Raw genomic sequence first — 21154 nt, 5'->3', positions numbered from 1 at the left:
CACTTGTGTCATAACAAATAGACATTTATAACTTACAATTTATCAGGCCTCAGAGTTTCTATTTCTACTGAGATCAAAGAATATATGTTTGTGTGTGTGTGTGTGTGTGTGTGTGTGTGTGTACGTGTGTGTTTGTGTTCCTGATCTGTGAGTTCATCATTTTGGGGGAAACCTCTTTTACTGATAGAAATTAGTTTCTTGTCTGTAACTTCATCTTAAAAGAGTTGGCTTTGCACTGAGAAGTTAAGTAAATGACTTGGCCATGGTCAAGCCGCTGGAATGCATGAGTGGGAGGAATTGAATCCAGATTTCCCCGGTTTCAGCACCCAGGAAGTGCCATTCTTATGTGTATATAAGCTGCAGTATATACTATGCATTTTAGAAAATTTGTATTTTTTCACCATGTATGACAATAAACCCCAAATGAATTCATGCCATTATGGAAAAATTAGAGGAGAAGCAGATCAGGTGCATTTCACGGTTATATCTAAGGGGAGAATTCTTAATCAGATGAGGAATAAAAGTAATTATAAAAGATAAAAACATATGCTTTCAATTACATGAAATTAATTCTTTGTTAAATGGGAAGCTGTTGATTGGGGAGTAAAAATCTTTATATCAACTGTCCTTGAAAAGAGTCCAATATCCAACGTACATAGGGAACTAAGGCAAATTACAAGGCCAAGAGACATTGCTTAGTATATGAGTGGTTAAAGAGTATGAACAAACAATTCTCAAAGGAATTGTAAACTATTAAATACCATATGAAAAAATGCTCCAAGTCACTAATAAGAAAAATATTAAAACATTTCCACACATGTAGACTCAAAAACTAAAGATCTGTACAGTTTTGGTTTTTTTTTTTTTAAAGAAATAGAGTAGATTTTCGTTGTTTGGGCAGAAAGCAATCTACCAAAATTTTTTTAAGAGACAGATATTCTCCTAACACCTAAACAGGGGAAAGATAAAGTAGAAAAAGAGAATTATAGATCAATTTACATGAATATTGATTCAAAAATTTTAAATAAAACCCTAGCAAAGATATTGCAGCAGTATTGCTAAAAATAATTCACTATGATCAAGTTGGATTAGTACATGGGATCCAAGGATGGTTGAACAGTAGGAAAACAATGAATAATTAATTCCCCCTTATTCTACTTATTTTTAAAAAATATTCATATGTATACTTTTTGAAATTCCGAGAAATTGACCTTTCCTCCCTCTTCCTTCCCCAAGAATAAAAGAAAAACAAAAGTTCCTGTTACAGAAATCCATAATCAAGCAAAACAAATTTCTACTTTGCCCATGCTCTTTCTCTAGTTCTGTATATCTCATTTTGCACTCTTGGTCCTTTACTTTTTTATCATTAGGTTGTTTCTTGCTCTGTTTCCTTTAAAGCATAGTAACTGGTCATTATAATGAACTTTTCTAGAATGTTTCCTTTTTTTTTTCTTTGAGTTCGTTGGGTTTAACACTTTGGGGGCTAGATTCATACCTAATATTTCCCTTATCCTTTTTGCTTTTTGTTTGTATTCTTTTATTATCAATAATTTCTATCACATTTGTATATTCTTTTGTTTTTTTTTGAGGAGGGAAGGCAGAGCAATTGGGGTTAAGTGACTTGCCCAAGGTCACAAGCTAGTAAGTATGTCAGATGTCTGAGGCCGGATTTGAACTCCGGTGCTCCTGACTCAGGGGCTGGCCCTGTACTCACTGCACCACCTAGCTGCCCCCACGTTTCTGTATTCTTTTTGTCCTAGATCTTCCATTCCTGGGGTGCCACACATTTTGCTGACTTAAAATTACATACAAAAATACACATACACGTGCACACACATTAATTTTAAAAAAAAAATACTAATTTATTTACTTTTAATTTTCAACATTCACTTCTATAAGATTTTGAGTTCAAAGTTTTCTTACCCTCCCTACCCTCCCCCAACCTCAAGGCGGCATGCAGTCTGACATAGGCTCTACATATACATTCATATTAAACATTTTCACATTAGTCATGTTGTAAAGAAGAATTAGAACCAATGGGAGGAACCACAAGAAAGAAGAAACAAAACAAAAAAGAGGGCAAATACTATGCTTCAATCTGCATTCAGACTCCATAGGTCTTTTTCTGGATGTGGACAGCATTTTCCATCATCAGTCTTTTGGAGTTGTCTTAGATCCTTGCATTGCCAAGAGGTAAGTTTATCAAAGTTAGTCATCGAACAGTGTTGCTGTTAGTGTGTATAGTGCCCTCCTGGTTCTGCTCACTTCACTCGGCATCAGTTCATGTAAGGTTTTCCAGATATTTCTGAAGTTGGCCTGCTCATCATTTCTTATGGAACAATAGTATTTTGTTACAATGAATGCTGCAACTTGTTCAGCCATTCCCCAATTGATGGGCATCTTCTCAATTTCCAATTCTTGGTCACCACAAAAAGAGCTGCTATAAATATTTTTGTACATGTGGGTCCTTTTCCCATATTTATGATCTCTCTGGGATACAAACCTGGGAGTGGTATTGCTGGGTCAAAGGGTGTGAACATTTTTATAGCCCTTTGGGCATTGCTCTAAATTGTTCTCCAGAATGGTTGGATCAGTTCACAACTCCACCAACAATGCATTAGTGTTCCAATTTTCCCACATCTTCTTCAACATTTATCATTTCCCTGTTGTGTCATGTTAGCCAATCTGATAGGTGTGATCACACATTAATATTTTTTTAAAAATAAAATAAGGGGGATTAATTGTTTATTGTTTTCTTATTGTTCAACCATTTTTGCATCCCATGTACTAATCCAGCCTGATCATAGTGAATAATTTTTAGCTATATTGCTCTAGTATCTTTGCCAGGGTTTTATTTAAAAATGTTTGGGGGCTAGATTCATACCTAGCCTTTCCCTTGTCCTTTTTGCTTTTTGTCCCCTTCTTTTATTATGAATAATTTTTGTCTCATCTCTTTACTCTTTTTGTCCTGGTCCTTCCATTTCTGGGCTGCCACACACATTTTTCCTACCTAGAGGTGGGTGACCTCAAGACCCTCTTGTGTTGGAAGATATAAGGGTTCAGCTCTAGATTCATATTTTCCTTCTTCTTGGTCTGAGAAACACTTTGTCTTCTATCTAGCATATGGTGAGGAGCAGTTTAGCCCCCTGACCTCATTTCAAAATACTTTACATTGTCTATGTTTCCTATTTTCTTCTCTTTAAACTGCTCTTTTCATTAGCATAAACTTGATACTTTGCCAGTCATGTTACCCAAGGGTGTTATTGATGGAACTCCTCTTCATGTATGGTTTGGAATAAGTGACCCCTGAGGTTCCTTCCACAGCTGAGATATTGTGATAATATGCATTAGTTTATTTCCTGCTTCCTTGACATTTTCACAAAAGCTTCCTATGTGTGGCAGTATGAATATATGTGGTATAAATTTTTAAAAAGATATTCCTAGACTTATACATTACTTTTAAATTACCTTTGTGTTTACTTCATTGTCTTTTATTGAAGTTGCTTGATTACAAAAATAAATTCTTTATTATTCTGTAATATATAGGAAAAGAAGAAGACAGTGGATGCAGAATTGGCCCTGGAGATAGGAAGTCCTTGCCTACTTTGGCATTGGGATTTTCCTCACCCAATAGTTTCCTATATTGTTGAAATCACAGGCCCAATTCCATATCCCTTTGTATTATAGAAAAGTAAAATAACACCTGTATAATATTTGTGTGCTCTTTGTTTAATTTAGTGATAAGGTTTTTGTAATAAAAAAAGTTGTGTTTTTTATTTTTAGTGTCTTTTTAGGAACCCTAACTTTTGTGCTGCATTCTCCTGCCAAGACAAGTATTTGATTTGACCTGTCATCATTCTTTACGTCATTCAGCATCTTACCAGGAACATACTTTAGCTGATTCTGATCTTCACTTATCTTTCAGCCTTCTTTATATTGAAATAGTAGATGGCAGTATTATTTTAAATGTTTTCAGTTTATCAAGTAACATGTAATCATCCTTTGACAAAGCTCTGTTAAATAATGATTGAATCATTTCTTTAAAGTTTTTCATTTGTATATATTTTCAAGATTTCTGCTACTAACTGCTCTGTGAATACCTACTTGTAGATACATATACATACACATATATATATGTATGTATATATATATGTATGTATATGTGTATATATTTGGAATTTGTAATCTAGCTGAGACTTTGTTTTCATAGTTGTAAGGTTTTAGTTTTGCTCTATTATGGTATTTATGATTTTTAATAAATGCTTTATTTCAGGTTAAATTTAGTGGAGGCCTTCGTAGTAGACGCGGAGCTGAGACAGAGTTTACAAGAAGACTTACTTCGGCGTTTCCCAGATCTTAACAGATTCGCCAAAAAGTTTCAGAGACATGCAGCGAGTTTACAAGATTGTTACCGAATCTATCAAGCCATAAACCATCTTCCCAATGTTATACAAGCACTGGAAAAACATGAAGGTAACAATCTTGATTTTGATTCCTTCCATTGAAATCTCAGTCCCTGATTGCCATGAGAATGCACTGTGATCTATTAGAAAGAAGACACTGCACACCCACTCTTGTTATTTTTATATTTTTTTCTATGAAAGTTTATACTGACTCACAGTGGAACTGAACTGGAGTTGGAGGGTCTAGATTCTCATCTGAGCCCTGCTACTACCCACCGGCCACGCAGATGTTCAAGTCCCTTTACTTCTGTGCCTTAGTTTGACCATATGAAAATGATGTGGGCAAATTGATCTCTAGGGATGCCTTCTAGCTCCATGATTCGTCAGTCCACTGTCTGGGAGGTACTGCATGCAGTTCAGCGAAGGGAAAGAGGCTGGATTTGGAATCATGGGACCTGGGTTAGAACCCTGGCTCTGCCACTTCTTATCAGCGTGATCTTGGGGACATTATTTAACCGTCTTGGGCCTCAGTTTCCTAGTCTATACAGTGAGTGGTTGGACCAGATGTCCTCCAAGGTCTCTTCCAGTTCTGCATCCATGATCTTGTGATCCTTGTGACAGTTAGCATTTATGAGGTGGCCAGCTAGTGTTCGTGTGCCATCGGGGTGCAACAGATGGCTTTGGCAAGGTGGGACGGAGCACAGAATTGTTGGAATAAAGTTGAAGGATGCTGTTTACTCACTTAAGGCTGCCAGAATGCAGGATATGCCTATAGGTTTGACATATGTCTTTGTACTTTTAATAAATGAATTAGTCACATAATATCTGTGGTTACCTTAGGCATTGAATGCAAAATAGGTGACACTAGGGGCAGCTTCTGGCTGTGGAAGAGAACTGGAACTTGAGTCTTAAGAAGAACAATACAGTATCAGGGTTTGTTCTTTTGATTCAGAAGACCTCAATGCAGTGAGAATGATGAATTGAAATATTAATTAAATGGGGCAGCTAGGTGGCACAGTGAGTAGAGCACCGGCCCTGGAGTCAGGAGGATCGGAGTTCAAATCCGGCCTCAGAAACTTGACACACTTACTAGCTGTGTGACCTTGGGCAAGTCACTTAACCCCAATTGCTTTGCCTTCCTCCCTCAAAAAATAAAAATAAAATAAAAATTAACTAAATTCACTGATATTTCAAAGGGAAATTAAGACTTTAAAGCTTTAAATATCTGGCTATAAAATTGCTATTTTCTTTTGTCTCATGGACTTTTTTGGTTGTTATAATCACTCTCTTGGGCAAAAACAAATATAATGCCATGAAAAGAAAGTTAAGTAAATTTAGAAACAGCAGGGGGCAGCAAAAACATACAAAGTAGATAAGAACTTGGATAGTTTTCTTTCTTGACTGAATCTTTATCCTCATATATAAGAACTAGTCCATTGGAATGAGGAGACACAGAAGTCATTCTCTTTATTGAGCCTCCTAAAATTACGAAGTTGAGACAATAACTGGAATTCAAGGCTATTTCTATTAAACCTTTAGGGTAAAATTTTGCCCAATACTGCTATGTAGAAAATCCATAAAGCACTTATATTGTTCTGTTGTATTAGAGTTTTGTTGTAATAAATTGTATTATTACATCACTTCTTAATGACTTACTCGAATGGTTCATGATGATGTGGATGTGACCCTGTATTCTTAAAAGTTTATGGCAGGAGATTATGAATTCTGACAGGTCCTATTAAACTACCAAGGCTTTGAGTATTACCCCAGAAATTGGTTGTTGCTTGTCCGAGAACCAGTCTGGGTAAATTTCCAGAAGCTTTCCAGCAAGGTAGTTGAAGGGTCACAATTTCATTTGTCAGTAACAGTTCTCCAAAGTCATGGAAGAGTAGTAATTAGTGTCTTGTTAGGAGTTCAGCTAATTCATTATTGAACTATTTAACTCTTTGCATTATTTGTTACCGTTAATAATTTTATAGCCAGTGATACCGATGTTTCTCCAAGCTATGAGTCTTAGAGAGTGCAAGAGACTGAGAAAGGAGAAAGCTTAAGGTGAAAAAAGTTTCTTTAGCTAAAACAGGGTAGGCGCTTAGAGGTATAAGTTGCGTTTGTTTCTACATTTATAGAAGTTTGTTAAAATTTCAAAATATACTTTTTATATTGTTTAGAGCTCAATAGGAGAGCATTTATAAGGTAACCAATCAACTAGCACCTGAAAAGTGTGACTTTCACCTTGCAAGACACACTCACTACTACTTTGTCCATGATAGTTAATGCTACCCCGCCTCCCCCACCCCCAACAAAAACAACAACCGGTCAACCAGCTGTTACACATAGGGCTTCCATCTGGAATTTAAAATTACTGTTCTTGTTCTGTTTTTCCCCCATGATTATTTGTTACTTGTTATTAGTCCACTTAGCTTTAATAGGATCATAAATGCAAATTGCCTGCCTGTTGTTGATAATAATCTATTAAGAAAAGATGATATTCACAGATAAGTGGTAATTATTTAGTGAATGCTCTTCATATAATGTGTGGGGATGTATATGGTACATGTTTAATGCCTAGTTTAGCATTATTGGGTTCCTAAATAACAACATTCATGCTTGAAGAAATGGACCCTGACATGTTCAGTCAATCAGTGTGTGTGCCAGGCACTGTGCTAAAGTACTGTGCATATAAAGAAAGGTAAAAACACACCAAAAAGTCCCTTTTTTCATTGTATGTATGAATGTGTCACACACACAGTGTAGGTAGAAAGTAAACTTAAAGACAGGGTTCAAGTGATGTACACAGAGCTGTCTTCACATTAGGAAGAACTGCTAGGGATAAAAACAAGAAATGTCCCTCATGGGGTTTGTACTGGAAGGTTCAGGATACATACAGTAAGCAGAAAGTAGATTCATTCCAGTACAAAGGCTTTGTCTGTCTCACATTCTCACTTCTATAGGCAGAAATCAAAATAGCAGTGGCACTTTGAAGCAAGAAAGAAACTACAACCTCAGATATTGTGCTGATAGTTGGCTCCTCCACTAAAATCCAGGATCATATTGTGGTCTGAAGTCATTTTGTGTTCTTGAAGGCTCAAGGTGCTGCCAATTGGAAGGGCTGTTGCTTATCTACATTTCCATGTAGATAATCCATATTTGTAAAGTTTAAAAGAAAGTAACCAAAACGTTCTGCTAGGCAGCCAAAACAAATGTCATGAAATTTGTGAACTAAAGCACATGTACTATAACGGAAGTTTAACTCTTTAATCATCCCTTTTGTGTCTCGTCATCAGTCTCTCCCTACCTACTGGCTCCTTTCCTGCTTCCTACAAAAGTACTTAGGTCTTTCCTTTCCAACACTTTTACTGGACATCACCTACCTTTCACGCTCTATCGTCTCATCTTTACTCACTTTCACATTCAAACCCCTAGGAAGTGTTGTCTGTACTTATTGCCTGGAGCAGCTAGGTGGCACAGTGGATAGAATGCTGGGCCTGGAGTCAGGAAGACACCTTCCTCTTCTTGAGTTCAGACCTGGCCTCAGATAACTAGCTGTGTGACCTTTGATGAGCCATTCCAGTATCTCTGCCAGGAAAATCCCATGGGGTCACCAAGAGTTGGACACCACTGAAAATGACTAAACACGTCCTACTTAATGCCACCACTTCCTCAACTGTCATTCACTTCTCAGTGCCTTGATGAGGTTTAGCCCTGTTTTCTACATCTGAATCTTCCATGGGCATCTCAACTTAATAAATTCAAATTGGAATTTGTTTCCCTCACTGTGCTTTCCCCTTAGTTAAAGAGAAGTCTCTGGGGGGAGGAGGATGGGAAGAGAAGCATTTATATAGCACCTACTATGTGGTAGGCACTGTGCTAAGTGCTTTTGGTTCTTTATTTCTGCTGAAGTAATTGTCATCTTTCCAGTCATTCAGTTGTACAAGCTTAGTATTAGCCTTGACTCCACACTGTCTCATGCCTCATATCCAGTCAAATCTTGTCATTTCATTATAACACCTGAGTGGAATGGCTGAAAGTCTCTCATTTAAGGAAAAAAATACTTAATATTTTAGCTTCCATAAAGCCTGAGCTATATCATAAAGTTTAAAGTTAACCCTTCCCCTCCCTGTTTAAACTTGCACATATACCACATATACCCACATCCTGCATTATGCCTGTAACTGCTGTCTTTTAGTTTGGGGTTAAGGTGTTAGATTAAGAATCTTTCCTTGTTTAAGACTGAGGCCAATTATCCCCACCAATGGGGATAGGTGTCCAGACTTTGGGGTTTTTCTTGGATTTGTTTTGTAAGGGGGGTTTAAGGATTTTTCTTAGAATTGTTTTGTAAGGGGGTTTTTAAGGGCATTTCTTAGAATTGTCTTCGAGGGTATATAAACTGCCTGTCTGCTCTCTATAACTGGCCTCCCTACCCCATTCCGCCCTGGGGTAGACGATGCCCAGTTCTTGCTCGAGAGTTGCAAATAAAGCCTCTGTCTTTACCTTGAGAGACCTTTGATTGTTATTTCACTTTAGGGGAACTATTGTCCCACACACACCATAAAATCATTGCCATATCCCAAAATAATAGGATAATAAAATATGGCTAATATCCAAAGGCCATTGCTAAAATTGAGTGAATAGAGGCAGATATGAGAGTAAGAGATTAAGTTTGTAAAGGGACAAGAACTTTTTATTTTTGGCACCACGTGTTACTTAATCTTACTGATTTAATTTCTTCTTGGAAGGCATTTGTAAAATTTCATTAACAGTAACTCTTAGAATATTTCTTGATTAATGTGAATGTAAACACAGGAAAGAGAGAGAAAACAAAATAATTTCCTGAATTATTTGTTGATATAATAGTTAAATTTTATAATCTGAAGAAGAGCTGTGAAATGTTCCAGTAGTGAATCTTACATTTCAGTAATGAATCAACTACTATCGACGGGACTATGGTTCTCCCATTTGGTCTTGTAGCATGGTAGATGGTAATGAGACTTAGGTAGTGATTAAATTATGGTTCAGGCTATTGTTAAACTGTAAATACTTGTGTTTATTGACTTAAAATGTTTGCAGCTGTTTTGTGTAGGCTCACAGCTGTATTTTTTAGAATGGAGCCTTGAGGAGCTATAAAAGAGTCCTCAGTTACTGACAATAAATCAGAGATTCTTTTTGAAGGTATTTGCTTACTTGATTTCCTGAGCAGTTGGAATTCTTAACATTTCTCTAGACAGTGTTATTGTGGAAGATATCTCACAACTTTTTTTTGCTATGTGATGTGTTACCCTTAAATTTGTAGTCAGTTATCTGTGCAAATCCTAGATTTCCAATCTCTGACTTAACCCATATAATTTTATTTAATTAACCTCTCTGGATTTTAGTTTGTTTATCTTTAAAAATTAGCAGATTAGATTGGATGGTTTCTTTTGTTCCTTAATTCAAACATTAATGTTTGTGTGAAGAGTACTGGGAAAGTTTATGTACAAAATTTAAGGCAGACATTATCTTCTCTTCATGGAAGTTACAGCCTAATATGGGTATGAGTATATTTAAAACTGGATTACTTGGCCTTTCTCTTCATAATCCTTAGATCACTTACTGGCCAGCATCATTTATAGATCTGCAGTTGTGCTCAATCTATTCAAGCCTCAATACAGTTTATGTGGTTTTGGCCTTTTGTTTCAACACCATAGCTAGGCCTTTAGTGCCTTTTCCCCTGAGCATATAGGGAGTCCTACCCTTCTTGTATTGTGTCAGTTTGTGAGGCTGGCAATTGCAGTAAGTTCTGTGGGTCTGGAGATTGTTCACTTTGCTGGTAGCAGTGTTATTAGTAGGAAGAGAGGATACAGGATTTCTAATGCTCTTCTACCTCTGTGTCCTTGGTCTTCCCTTCTTATGCTTTATCATATTGTGGAGGTGACTGGTTTTTTGAAGGTAATACTCTTGGAATGCAAGATCTGCCAGTGTGTCTACCAGGCTTAAAATAGGGCCCAGTGACTGTGTGTCATTTTATAAGGCTAGCAGATATAGCAGTTATTTTGGTCCCAGCAGTTATTGAAACAATATACCTAGCATGGAGGGTTGGTAGTCTATGTATGACAGGAGCACCCATATAATTGTTATTAATAATCAGCAAATTAGTAGACTTTTTTCTTGTGTTGACACCTATTTGTGATCTAATGTCTTATTACTTTAACTGCTATTTCTTGCCTTATTTTACATCATCTTATCAGTATGAAAACTGACCTCTGTGTGTCTGTCTCATTAAGCTATTTGTAAAGCAACATGTGGCAGTTTACAAATAAGTGTATCCTGATATATACAAATGTGTATTTATGGGCAGAGTGGATAGAGTGCTGCTGGCCCTGAAGCCAGGAAGACTCATCTTCCTGAATTCATATCTGGCCTTAGACCCACTTACTAGCTGTGTAACCTTGGACAAGTCACTTCACCCTGTTTGCCTCAGTTCCTCATTTGTCAAAATAAGCTGGAGAAGGCAATGGCAAACCACTCCAGTATCTTTGCCAAGAAAATGCCAAATGGGATCATGAAGAGCTGGACATTATCGAACCAGCTGAACAACAATAAAAATCTGTATATGCCGGATAAATTCATCTAGAGCCCGTACTTTAGCTACATCCATTTATTAGCCAGTTACATGAGCCAGAGAAGATCTCCATCTTTCCAGCTAATATTGCAATTGGTCTATTTGGACTTAAGCCATTATTTGGGGAGGATGAGACAGAGGGGGATGTTTACTTTATGGAATATTTTTGTTTCTGAAAAGTTGTATGTGAAATAGAGAAGAAATTGCTTAGGGAAGAAGTCTATTTCACAAAAACTTACAGGAAAACTAGAAAGCGGTTTGGCAAAAATAAGTATAGAAACCGTATATCACCATAAACTCTGAATGGATGCTTAGTTTAAATATTGGTCATATCACACACATACACACACACACACACACACACACACACACACACACACACACACACACACACGGAGGAATATGGATCAGTTCACAAACGGAATATTTTTAACCTAGCAAAAGCTAGAGATCAGAAAGGCTAGAATAGATAATATTTATTATATGAAACTGGAAAGGTCTTGTATGAATGAAATCAATCCAGCCAGGGTAAGAAGGAGAATTGTTCATTGGGGGAAAAATCTTTGCCTGAGATATCTCTGAGGGTCTGATACCCAAGGTAGGTGGCTCATTTACATTTGCATAGCGCTTACTATGTGCCAGGCACTGTGCTAAGGGCATTACCTTATCTCATTTGATTCTCCCTACAACCCTGGAAAGTAGGCGCTGTTATCCCCTTTTACTCATGAGGAAATTGAAGCAAATAGGTTGCATTTGCTTGTCTAGGATGACATAGCCAGTAAATGTCTGTGGATGGATTTGAACTCGGGACATCTTTACTTGCTCAACAGTTTTGATACCTGGCCCACGATTTTTCCTGTGCTCTCCTAATTAGCTAATTAATGTTAGTTAATAATAGCTAGCACATATATAGTGCTTACTATATGGCAGGTAAAATAATTTTGAGTGTGTTATAGGGATTTGCTGTTTAAAAGCATCCTTTAACTTCTTTTATAAGGTGATTCCCGCCCGCCCCCCCCCCCCCCCCCCCCCCCCAGCGAAACTAAGAACCTTGTTCAGATAGCTAAACAGGGTGCTAATGAGCATGTTCTTCAGAGATACAGATATATCAGCCCCAGAACAGGGGTACATACAGGTAGTCCTAACTTTTGAACACATTTGTATTTCTTAGAACCCCTGCCACAAATCCTGACTGTCTTACACCTTCTGCCGACTCTACATGTGTGCTATCTTTGGATGCTTTTGGAAACTAGTAGGTTATGTATATGTCAGTGGTAGTGGGAAAAGAGTCTTACTTTTGTTAAGTGTTTTTAACACTTTTAATAATACCTCTTAGGCTGATGTCAGGAAGCAGCTACGGTTATTGGCCACTTAAACTTTTGCTTATTTAGTTTAGTAAAAAGATAATCCCCACTGATCGTATATACCTCATTATTGTGGTTGTTAAAGTATGATAAGAAGTATCCTATTTCCTTCAATTTACATTTCCTTCCTATTTTCATCATTCTTTTTCATTCCCAGAGGAGTGTAAAATAATTGTACGATGTGACATTAAAAGTCATTTGTTGCCTTGTTTATACAGTCCAAATTTGCTTCTAGATTGTGAGCTTTTTAAGGCCTGTAGAATCATTAGAATTGGAAAGGACCCTAAGAGAGTTCATTGAGGATAAACCCTTTACAGGTGAAGAATTGTAGCTGAGTAAATTGTTCAAGTTTACGTGACAGTGTGTACTATGTGCAGAGCCTTGTCTTATAGGAAATAGAATGTTTAGCTAAACATGATCTGTGTTGAGGAACTTACATTCTGTGGTTTGAGGATATGATACCCAAAAGATGAGCAAAATATTATGTGAAATCTGAAAGGATTAAAGACCATTACCAAAGGGGATCTGGCGAGCTCCTCCTGAGGAAAGGGCATTTGGATTAGGCTTTAGAGTATGGATAAGAGTCATTAGATGGAGAAAGAATGGAGAAGACATTTTCAGCATTGGGAATCACATGAGCAAAGTCCTGGAGGGGTATGGGGAAATAGGGAATAAGTAGTTCAGTTTATCTGGAAAAGTATATGAAGAGAAGTGGTAAGAGATGAAATTATAAACAATTATAAGTGATTGCTATATGGTAGTCATTGGTAAGGTAATGTGGTTTTACATGTGGAGGCCATGTGATGCCATGATTAGGAATGTGACAGCACCAGAACTCTGCATAAGGAAGTTTTGTTTTTTTTTTTAAATCCATGCTGGAGACAGGAATATTAAATAGGGAACTATTACAAGAGCCACGAGGACCTGTACTAGATCCAGAAATGGGGATAGAGAGAAGAGAGTCAGATGTGTAAGATCCTGTTGAGACAGAATCTGTAGGACTTAGTAGCTGATTGAATATAGGAAGTCAGGGAAAGAAGAGAGTCATAGAACATGTTAGAAGAGAAACAAACATTGACTTTTTCATCATCATTCCTGAATTGTCCTTGTTAAATATCTGAGGTTATTGTTATCACTTGACTGAAACCTTAAGAGTTGAATTCCGTATGAATGAGGCAGTTCTTAGAGTCCTAAGGCCTGGAAGGGAGTCTTGATTCTACTGATCATTACTTACATATGGCCAAGTTACGTAGTAGCTTCTTTGAGCCTCAGTTTCTTCATCTATAAAATAACAAACAATAATATTTATATTATCTCCTTCACAGTAGTATTGAAGAATTATTGGTAAACTATTAAAAACTATATAGATGTGCAACATTGCCGTGTGATTCTTATTATATTAACTTTTTTATGGTCTGTACTGTTCTTTGTGCCTTTTTTCCTCTAAAGAAATAATTTTTCCTCTCTCACTTATAGGAACACACCAGTCATTGTTATTGGCAGTCTTCATAACTCCTTTGAATGATCTTCATTCTGATTTCTCCAAGTTTCAGGAAATGATAGAAACAACCTTAGATATGAATCAGGTATGTATTATAGTTTTACAAATAAAAAACAGAATATTTTGAACAATTATATTTTTCCAGTAGCTAATTTTGTCATTTCTGAGTGTCAGTTGTAGGATCATTGTTACCCAAAGCATTTAAGATGATTAAACCATAGTTGGGAAAAGTTACTTTTAATGCAGAGTTGTTTTAGTAGGCACAGAAACCAGAAAAGTAAATAGGAGTTGGGTATCACTGATGTAGAAGATTTCATTATCAGAAATCTCAGATTATAATAGAGGATTTTTTCCTAATTAGAAAAGAAAGAAAATAATATTAGAAAGCCAGAGTATAAAAATTTGAATACAAAGGAGTAGTGTAGATAAACATGAAGGAAGAATACAGGAGAAGATGCACTCATTTGTTTCTTTTTAGTGGAATGCTGGGTATTTTGTCAGGTATGTCCTTAAATACTGTTGAAAACAGAAGTAGGAAAATCAAACTGATTTTGAAATTGTTTCAAACAGTATTAAAATTTGCATTGTATTGTAAGTGTTTCAACTAGGATTCTATTTTAGTGATCATCTTCTTACCCTGAATCTATGAGATTTTTCCAGCAGCAATTCTTATGTGAAAATGGAGTTATTAATAAGATATTTAATACTTGAAAAGACTATTCCTATAAGTTGTACATGTTCTCCACATGTATTAACTTAAAATATAAGCACATTTTATAGAATATTAATTAATTTTGTTCTATAGCTTTTAAAATATGTTTACATGGAATACTTGAGGGTATATTTAAAAGAAGTTTAATGTAGGATGTTAAAATTACTATGGGGTTTGACGTTTTAAAAAACTGTTCTTTTGTATAATTACCTCTTTGCAATGAGCCTGTGGGGCATTCATGCTCTTGTTTTCAGATATGACAACATTTTGATCTGCTAATTGATGTATCCATTTCAGGTTTTTTTTTTTTCAGTCGAGTAGGAAGATTTGAATTAACTGTGGTTTTTTTTTTTTTCCTCCATAAAGATATTGTGAGCTATTTTTTAAAAAGCAGGATTATTCAACATAGTCTGAAGTGCCTAACGGACGTTGCTCTTCTCATAGTATTCATTTTTTATCTATATTCTCTGAGGTTTCTAATGTATGGATTTTTGTTTTCTTAGAGCTTTCATGAAGTTGAGTGGTTATAATGATCAGAGGTAGATTAATCTCTCTTTTTCTGATGCAGCTTAACAAAATTTCTTACATTCATAGTTTCTTTTTTGATTTAATATTTTATTTTTCCCCAATTACATGTAAAAATAGTTTTCAACATTCATTTTTAAAATTGAGTTCCAAATTCTTTCCCCTTCTCATCTCCATCATTGAGAAGACAAGCAGTTTGATATAGGTTATACATGTGTAGTCATGTAAAGCATATTTCCACATCAGTCATGTTATAAAAGAAAACATAGACCAAAATAAAAACCCAGGAAAAATAAAGAAAGTAAAATAATATGCTTCAATTTGTATTCAGATTCCTTTAGTTCTTTCTCTGGGAATGGATAGCATTTTTCATGATAGGTCCTTCAGAGTTGTCTTGGATCATTGTATTGCTTAGAATAACTAAGCCATTCATAATTGATCATCTTACAATATTGCTGTTACTGTATCCAATGTTTTCCTGGTTCTACTTATTTCACTTTGCATCAGTTCATGTAAATCCAGATTTTTCTGAGGGCATGTAGCTCATCATTTCTTGTAACACAATGGTATTCCATTCCCCAATTGATGGGCATCCCCTCAATTTCCAATTCTTTGCTAACAGAAAAGAACTGCTATAAATGTTTGACCACAATTCCAAATTGTTCTACATAATGGTTGAATCAGTTCACAACTCCACCAATAGTTCATTAATGTCTCAATTTTCCCACAGTTCTCTCCGATATTTATCATTCTCTTTTTCTTTCCTATTAGCCAATCTAAAATGTGTGAGGGTAGCACCTCAGTGTTGTTTTAATTTGCATTTTTTTCCAATTAGTGGTTTAGAGCACTTTTTCATATGACTATAGATAGCTTTGATTACTTACCTGAAAACCGATTGTTCATATTTTTAATCATTTGTCAGTTGAGGAATGGCTCTTATTTTTATAAATTTGATTAATTTCTCTATATACTCGAGAGATGAGGCCTTTATCAGAGGAATTGCTTTAAAATTTTTTTCATTTATGATTGCTAACTGTATTTCTCTGTGTCCTACTTCTTTTATTCTGTCCTCTCCTTTCACTCTGTCCCTCCTCAAAAATGTTTTGCTTCTGACTGTTTGCTTCTGATCCATCTTCTTTCTCTTATCCCCTTCCCCTCCTACTTTCCTATGGGGTATGCTTATACAATCTGTAGTCGGCCAAGGATTTTGGGTGGCCTGCAAAAAATGTAGAGGAAATACTTTGGTGGGCTACAGGTTGTGCAGGACTGCTATTGGAACTGCCTCAAAGAGGGAATAACATACACATTGTATCAAATTGAATGTGTATGTTATTCCCTCTTTGAGGCAGTTCCAATGAGAATGAGATTCAAATATTCCTTGCCACCTCCCTCATCTTCCCCTCTGCTGTAATAGGTCTTTCTTACCTTTTTTTGTGTGAGATAATTTACCCAATCTACTTCTCCCTTTCCCTTTCTCCCATTGCATTCCTCTTTTTCACCCCTTAATTTTATTTTGAAAGATATCACCTCATCATATTCAACTCATACCTGTGCCCTCTGTCTATATACTTACAGCTGCCCTATTGTTTAATCTTATTAAGTCCCTTATGATTTCCCTTTCCTGTTTACCTTTTTATGCTTCTCTTGAGTCTTGTATTGGGAAGTCAGATTTTCTATTCAGCTCCAGTCTTTTCGTCAGGAATGCTTGAAAGTTTTCTATTTCATTGAATACCCATTTTTTTCTCCCCTGAAAGATTATACTTAGTTTTTCTGGGTAGATGATTCTTGGTTGTAGTCCTAGCTCCTTTGCCCTCTGGAATATCATATTCCAAGCCTTCTGATGTTTTAATGTAGAAGCTGCTAAATCTTGTGTTATCCTGACTGTGGCTCAACAATTACTTGAGTTGTTTCTTTCTGGCTGCTTGTAATATTTTCTCCTTAACCTGGGAGCTCTGGAATTTGGCTATAATATTCCTGGGAGTTTTCATTTTGCAAATTTCTTTCAGGGGGTGATCAGGGGATTCAGTTTTCCTTGTTAATTTCTTGAAAGAAGATGTCTAGGCTCTGTTTTTGATCATGGCTTTCAGGTAGCCCAATAATTTTAAAATTATCTCTCCTAGATCTATTTTCCAGGTCAGTTGTTTTTCTAGTGAGATATTTCACATTGTCATCTTATTATTTCATTCTTTTGGTTTTGTTTTATTGTTTCTTAATTTCTCATAAAGTCATGAGCTGCCACCTGCTCCATTCTAATTTCTAAGGAATTATTTTCTTCAGTGAGTTTTTGGACCTCCTTTTCCATTTGTCCAGCTCCATTTTTTAATGAGTTCTTTTCTTCAGTGAATTTTTGTAAATCTTTTTCCATTTGGCCAATTCTGCTTTTCAGGGCATTCTTCTCATTGGAGTTTTGTGTTTCTTTTACCCTTTGACCTATTCTGTTTTTTAAGGTGTTGTTTTCGGGGTTTTTTTTTGTGCCTCCTTTACCAAGCTGTTGACTCTTTTTTCATGATTTTCTTGCATCACTCTCATTTCTACTTCCAATTTTTCCTCTACCTCTCTTACTTGATTTTTAAAATCCTTTTTGAGGTCTTCCTGGCCTGAGACCAATTCATAGTGTTCTTGGAAGCTTTGGATGTAGGAATTTTTACTTTGCTGTATTCTTCTTAGTGTGTGTTTCGATCTTTCTTGTCACCACAGTAACTTTCGGTCTGAATTTTTGTCTGTTCTTTACTCATTTTCCCAACCTATTTCTTGACTTTTAACTCTTGCTAAAGTGGAGTTCTGCTTCCAGAGTAGGGAGTGCACTGTTCCAAGCTTCCAGGCTTTTGTGTATTTGTTTTCAGAGATACTTCTAGAGACCTGTAAATTTTTAGTTCTTCCAGTGTGATGTTATCTAAGGAGTGGTGTGTTTACCACTCTCTTGGTCTGTGCTCTGGTCTGTGAGTGACCTTAAGCTCTCTTTTCTGCCCTGGAACTGTGATAAAGGTCCCTGCTCCACTGTGGCCTCAAGCTTTGATGTGTTAGTGCTCCTTGCCCTGGGACTGCCACCCAGGACTACTGCCTGGATCTGAATATGGGCAACACAACAGAGTCGTGCCCCCAGAGATTCCTGTAATCTCCTTCTGACCAGTTGTTTGACGTCCCCCTTAACATTTGTGGACCGAAGGCTCTGGAAGCAGCCACTGCCACTGCTGATTCAGTGGCTCCCAAGGCCTGCTCCTAGTTTGCTGGTCTGTGCTGATGCGGTCTGTACTGGACTGTGTGCTCTACTAACACATCTTTCCTGATGAATTTTTAAGTTGTCTTGGGCCAGAAAATTGTTTCCTCCCATCTTTTGTGGGTTCCGCCACTCCAGGATTTGTTTTAGGGCATTATTTAAAGGTCTTTGGAGGAGTTGGGGGAGAGCTTAGGTGAGTCCCTGCCTTCTCTCCACCATCTTGGCTCTGCCCCCACAGTCATAGTTTCATGAGGAACTATAGGTAATGTTGCTCCATAAAATGAGCAACTTATTTCCTTTTCACGGATAACACCCAATATCTCATTCTTATAAGTCATGTTATTTTCATTAAAGAGCTTCACAGAGGTTGCAATTGGTGTTGGAGACAAGTACAGAATCTAGGTTTTCTAACTCAGATGAGATTTTTTTGTCTCGCTCTCTATTTGTGTGTGTGTCTGTGTGTGTCTGCGTGTGTGTGTGAGAATCCTCCTTACCCCTATTTCTGTATCAGGAATTACTCGCTAATCATTGGTGGGCATCATTCCCCCCGCCCTCCCATGGTTATAGAATTCAGCATACCTTTGGCAGAAGCTACAACTTGTGCCTGCTGCAGCAATTCCAGTATAGCTCCTAGTAAGGATTCATCTACATCTGTCCTTTAAAACAACAGTACCCTTTTCTTGGTCCCTTAGTCCCCATGATTGTCTTAAAAAAAAGCAATTTCTCCTTAGATAAGCATATACATACCCACCAGTGGCAGGAGTTGAGTTCCCTAACTATCCAAGTAATCTTTGGATCCCTTTTGAGTTGTTTTTAGTGTGCTGATTCACTTTCATTTCACTTAAAAAATAGTTCACAACCTGTTCTATTCCTATATTGCCAGGCTTCTTATACCTTTATCCACTCCATATATTGTTTGTCCAACCATACTAGCCTACTTCTATTCCTCTGAAGGAACATTCCATCTCCTGTTTCCATGTCTTTCTGCTGACTGATCTCCATGCCTGAAATGCTCTCCCGCCTTACCACCTCCTCTCAAATCCCAGGTTTCCTTTCAGATGCCACTCAAGAGATACCTGATGTAGGAGGGCTTTTCTGGGTCCTCCAGATGCTAGTGCCACACTCCAAGGTTACCCTCCATCTGTCTTGTATGTACCTTGTATGTACCTATTCATGTATTCTTCCGTATTAGAATGTGAGCTCTCTTAAAGACAGGGACTATTACTGTGTTTCTTTGTATACCTGCTGTTTAGTACTGTGCCTGGCACATAGTAAATGTTTAATAAATGCTTATGGATTGATTAATGATAATAATAACTAACCAGTGTTTCATCCAATATTAAAACTTGTATTGAATTACAAGAATGTTTCAAGTAGATTTCTGTTTTAGTGATCATCTTCTTACCCTGAATCTGTGAGATTTTCCAGCAACAATTCTTCTATAAAAAGAAAAGTAACATAGTTGATATTTGAAAACACTATTCTGCAGCACCTATCTATATATTTCTGTAGTGCTTAGTGTTTCAGACACTGTTTTCTGATGATTATTTCATTTGGTCTTCACAAAAACTTAATAGGGTAGGTGCTGTTATGATCCTCATTTTACAGATGAGAAATCTGAAGCAAATAGGTTAAGTGACTTACCCAGGGTAGTACAGCTAGTAAGTATCTGAGACTGAATTTGAACTCTGGAACTTGTGTAATAGAGAGGAATTTAGAGGTGTCTTCTTAGTAAGATGCAAAGTGGCATTGAGGGTGTGATAAATTTGTGTAGGTGGGAGGCTTGTTAGGTATGTATTAATGGGGAATATGGGATGGAAGGAGAGCTTTTAGCTGAGTACAGAACCCCAGGGCAATCCTGTGCTAGATCAGATACAATTTCCTCTCTTTGAGAAAGGTGGCTGCTTCCTTCTCTGTTTTAAATAAACATGGTGTTAAAAGTCTCTTTCCTAGACCATGTTGGGAAGATTGCAAATGGATACTAATAAAACATTGGTTACATAAATCCTAAACTAGGATTTATTCAAATTTCTGAGGAAAAGCAGATAAGCAGCTTTAGGTTGATCTGAGCAAGTAACCACAAGAGTTTGGTATAGGAATGGGGGCTTTAGAATGGGAAAAAGTGGATCCAAGACAGATCACCAGAACAATCCATTGGGGTTAGGGCCACGAGAAAAGATGTGGGAACCTTTTTGCATTAATATTCCATGGAATGTAGGACAGAGTCCAAGTTTCCAAAAGATTATATTGAAATAAATCTAATAAGATAAAATTTAACTAGGGGAAATGGAAAGTCTTACACTTCGGGTCAAAAAAAAAATACTTTCTAGCTACAAAATAGGTGGAAATGTGGTTCACCTAAAAGAGATCTGGGGATTTTTATAGACTGCATGCTCAAATGTAAGTTAGTATGTGATCAACTATCTTCAGAGCCATGTTCTGGACTAGGGAGGTGATATTCTTGCTCTGATTTCTGCACCTGTCAGACCACTCCTAGAGTATTGTGTTCACTTCAGGGTTTAGGAATTACATTGAGACCAAAGAGCTTCCAGGGGAGAGTGGGCAGGATGATAAGCATTCTCAGGAACCTTCCTCATAAAGGTGGGTTGGGAGACTGGTGACATTTAAGCTAAAAAAGACAGCCCTTCAGATTGGACTTATTCTACTTGACCCCAGGGGGCAGACCTAGGAACAATTGGTAGAAGAAAAGGTAACAGAATGTGCTGCTTCAAGAGGTAGTGAGTTCCCCTTTACTCGATGTCTTAAAGCAAATGCTAGTTCACCATTTCCTTGGTGTGGCAGATTTCTTGTTCTTTTGCGGGTTGGCCTTGATG

At 36.9% G+C, this 21154-nt stretch overlaps 1 protein-coding gene across 1 annotated transcript in view; it reads left to right on the top strand.

Moving 5' to 3' along the window:
- MSH2 (mutS homolog 2) overlaps window positions 1-21154 on the top strand; it is a 69293-nt gene that overhangs the window by 24964 nt on the left and 23175 nt on the right. Inside the window, exons 7-8 of the mRNA XM_036751220.1 lie at window positions 4274-4473; window positions 13842-13951. Coding sequence (XP_036607115.1) covers window positions 4274-4473; window positions 13842-13951 — 310 coding nt within the window. The remainder of the gene's footprint in view (window positions 1-4273; window positions 4474-13841; window positions 13952-21154) is intronic.

This window comes from Trichosurus vulpecula, chromosome 3 (genome assembly GCF_011100635.1).
Source record: "Trichosurus vulpecula isolate mTriVul1 chromosome 3, mTriVul1.pri, whole genome shotgun sequence".
Classification (NCBI taxonomy): domain Eukaryota; kingdom Metazoa; phylum Chordata; class Mammalia; order Diprotodontia; family Phalangeridae; genus Trichosurus; species Trichosurus vulpecula.
The sequence above is the reverse complement of the archived record's forward strand: the minus strand, read 5'-3'. Positions and strand labels throughout refer to the sequence as shown.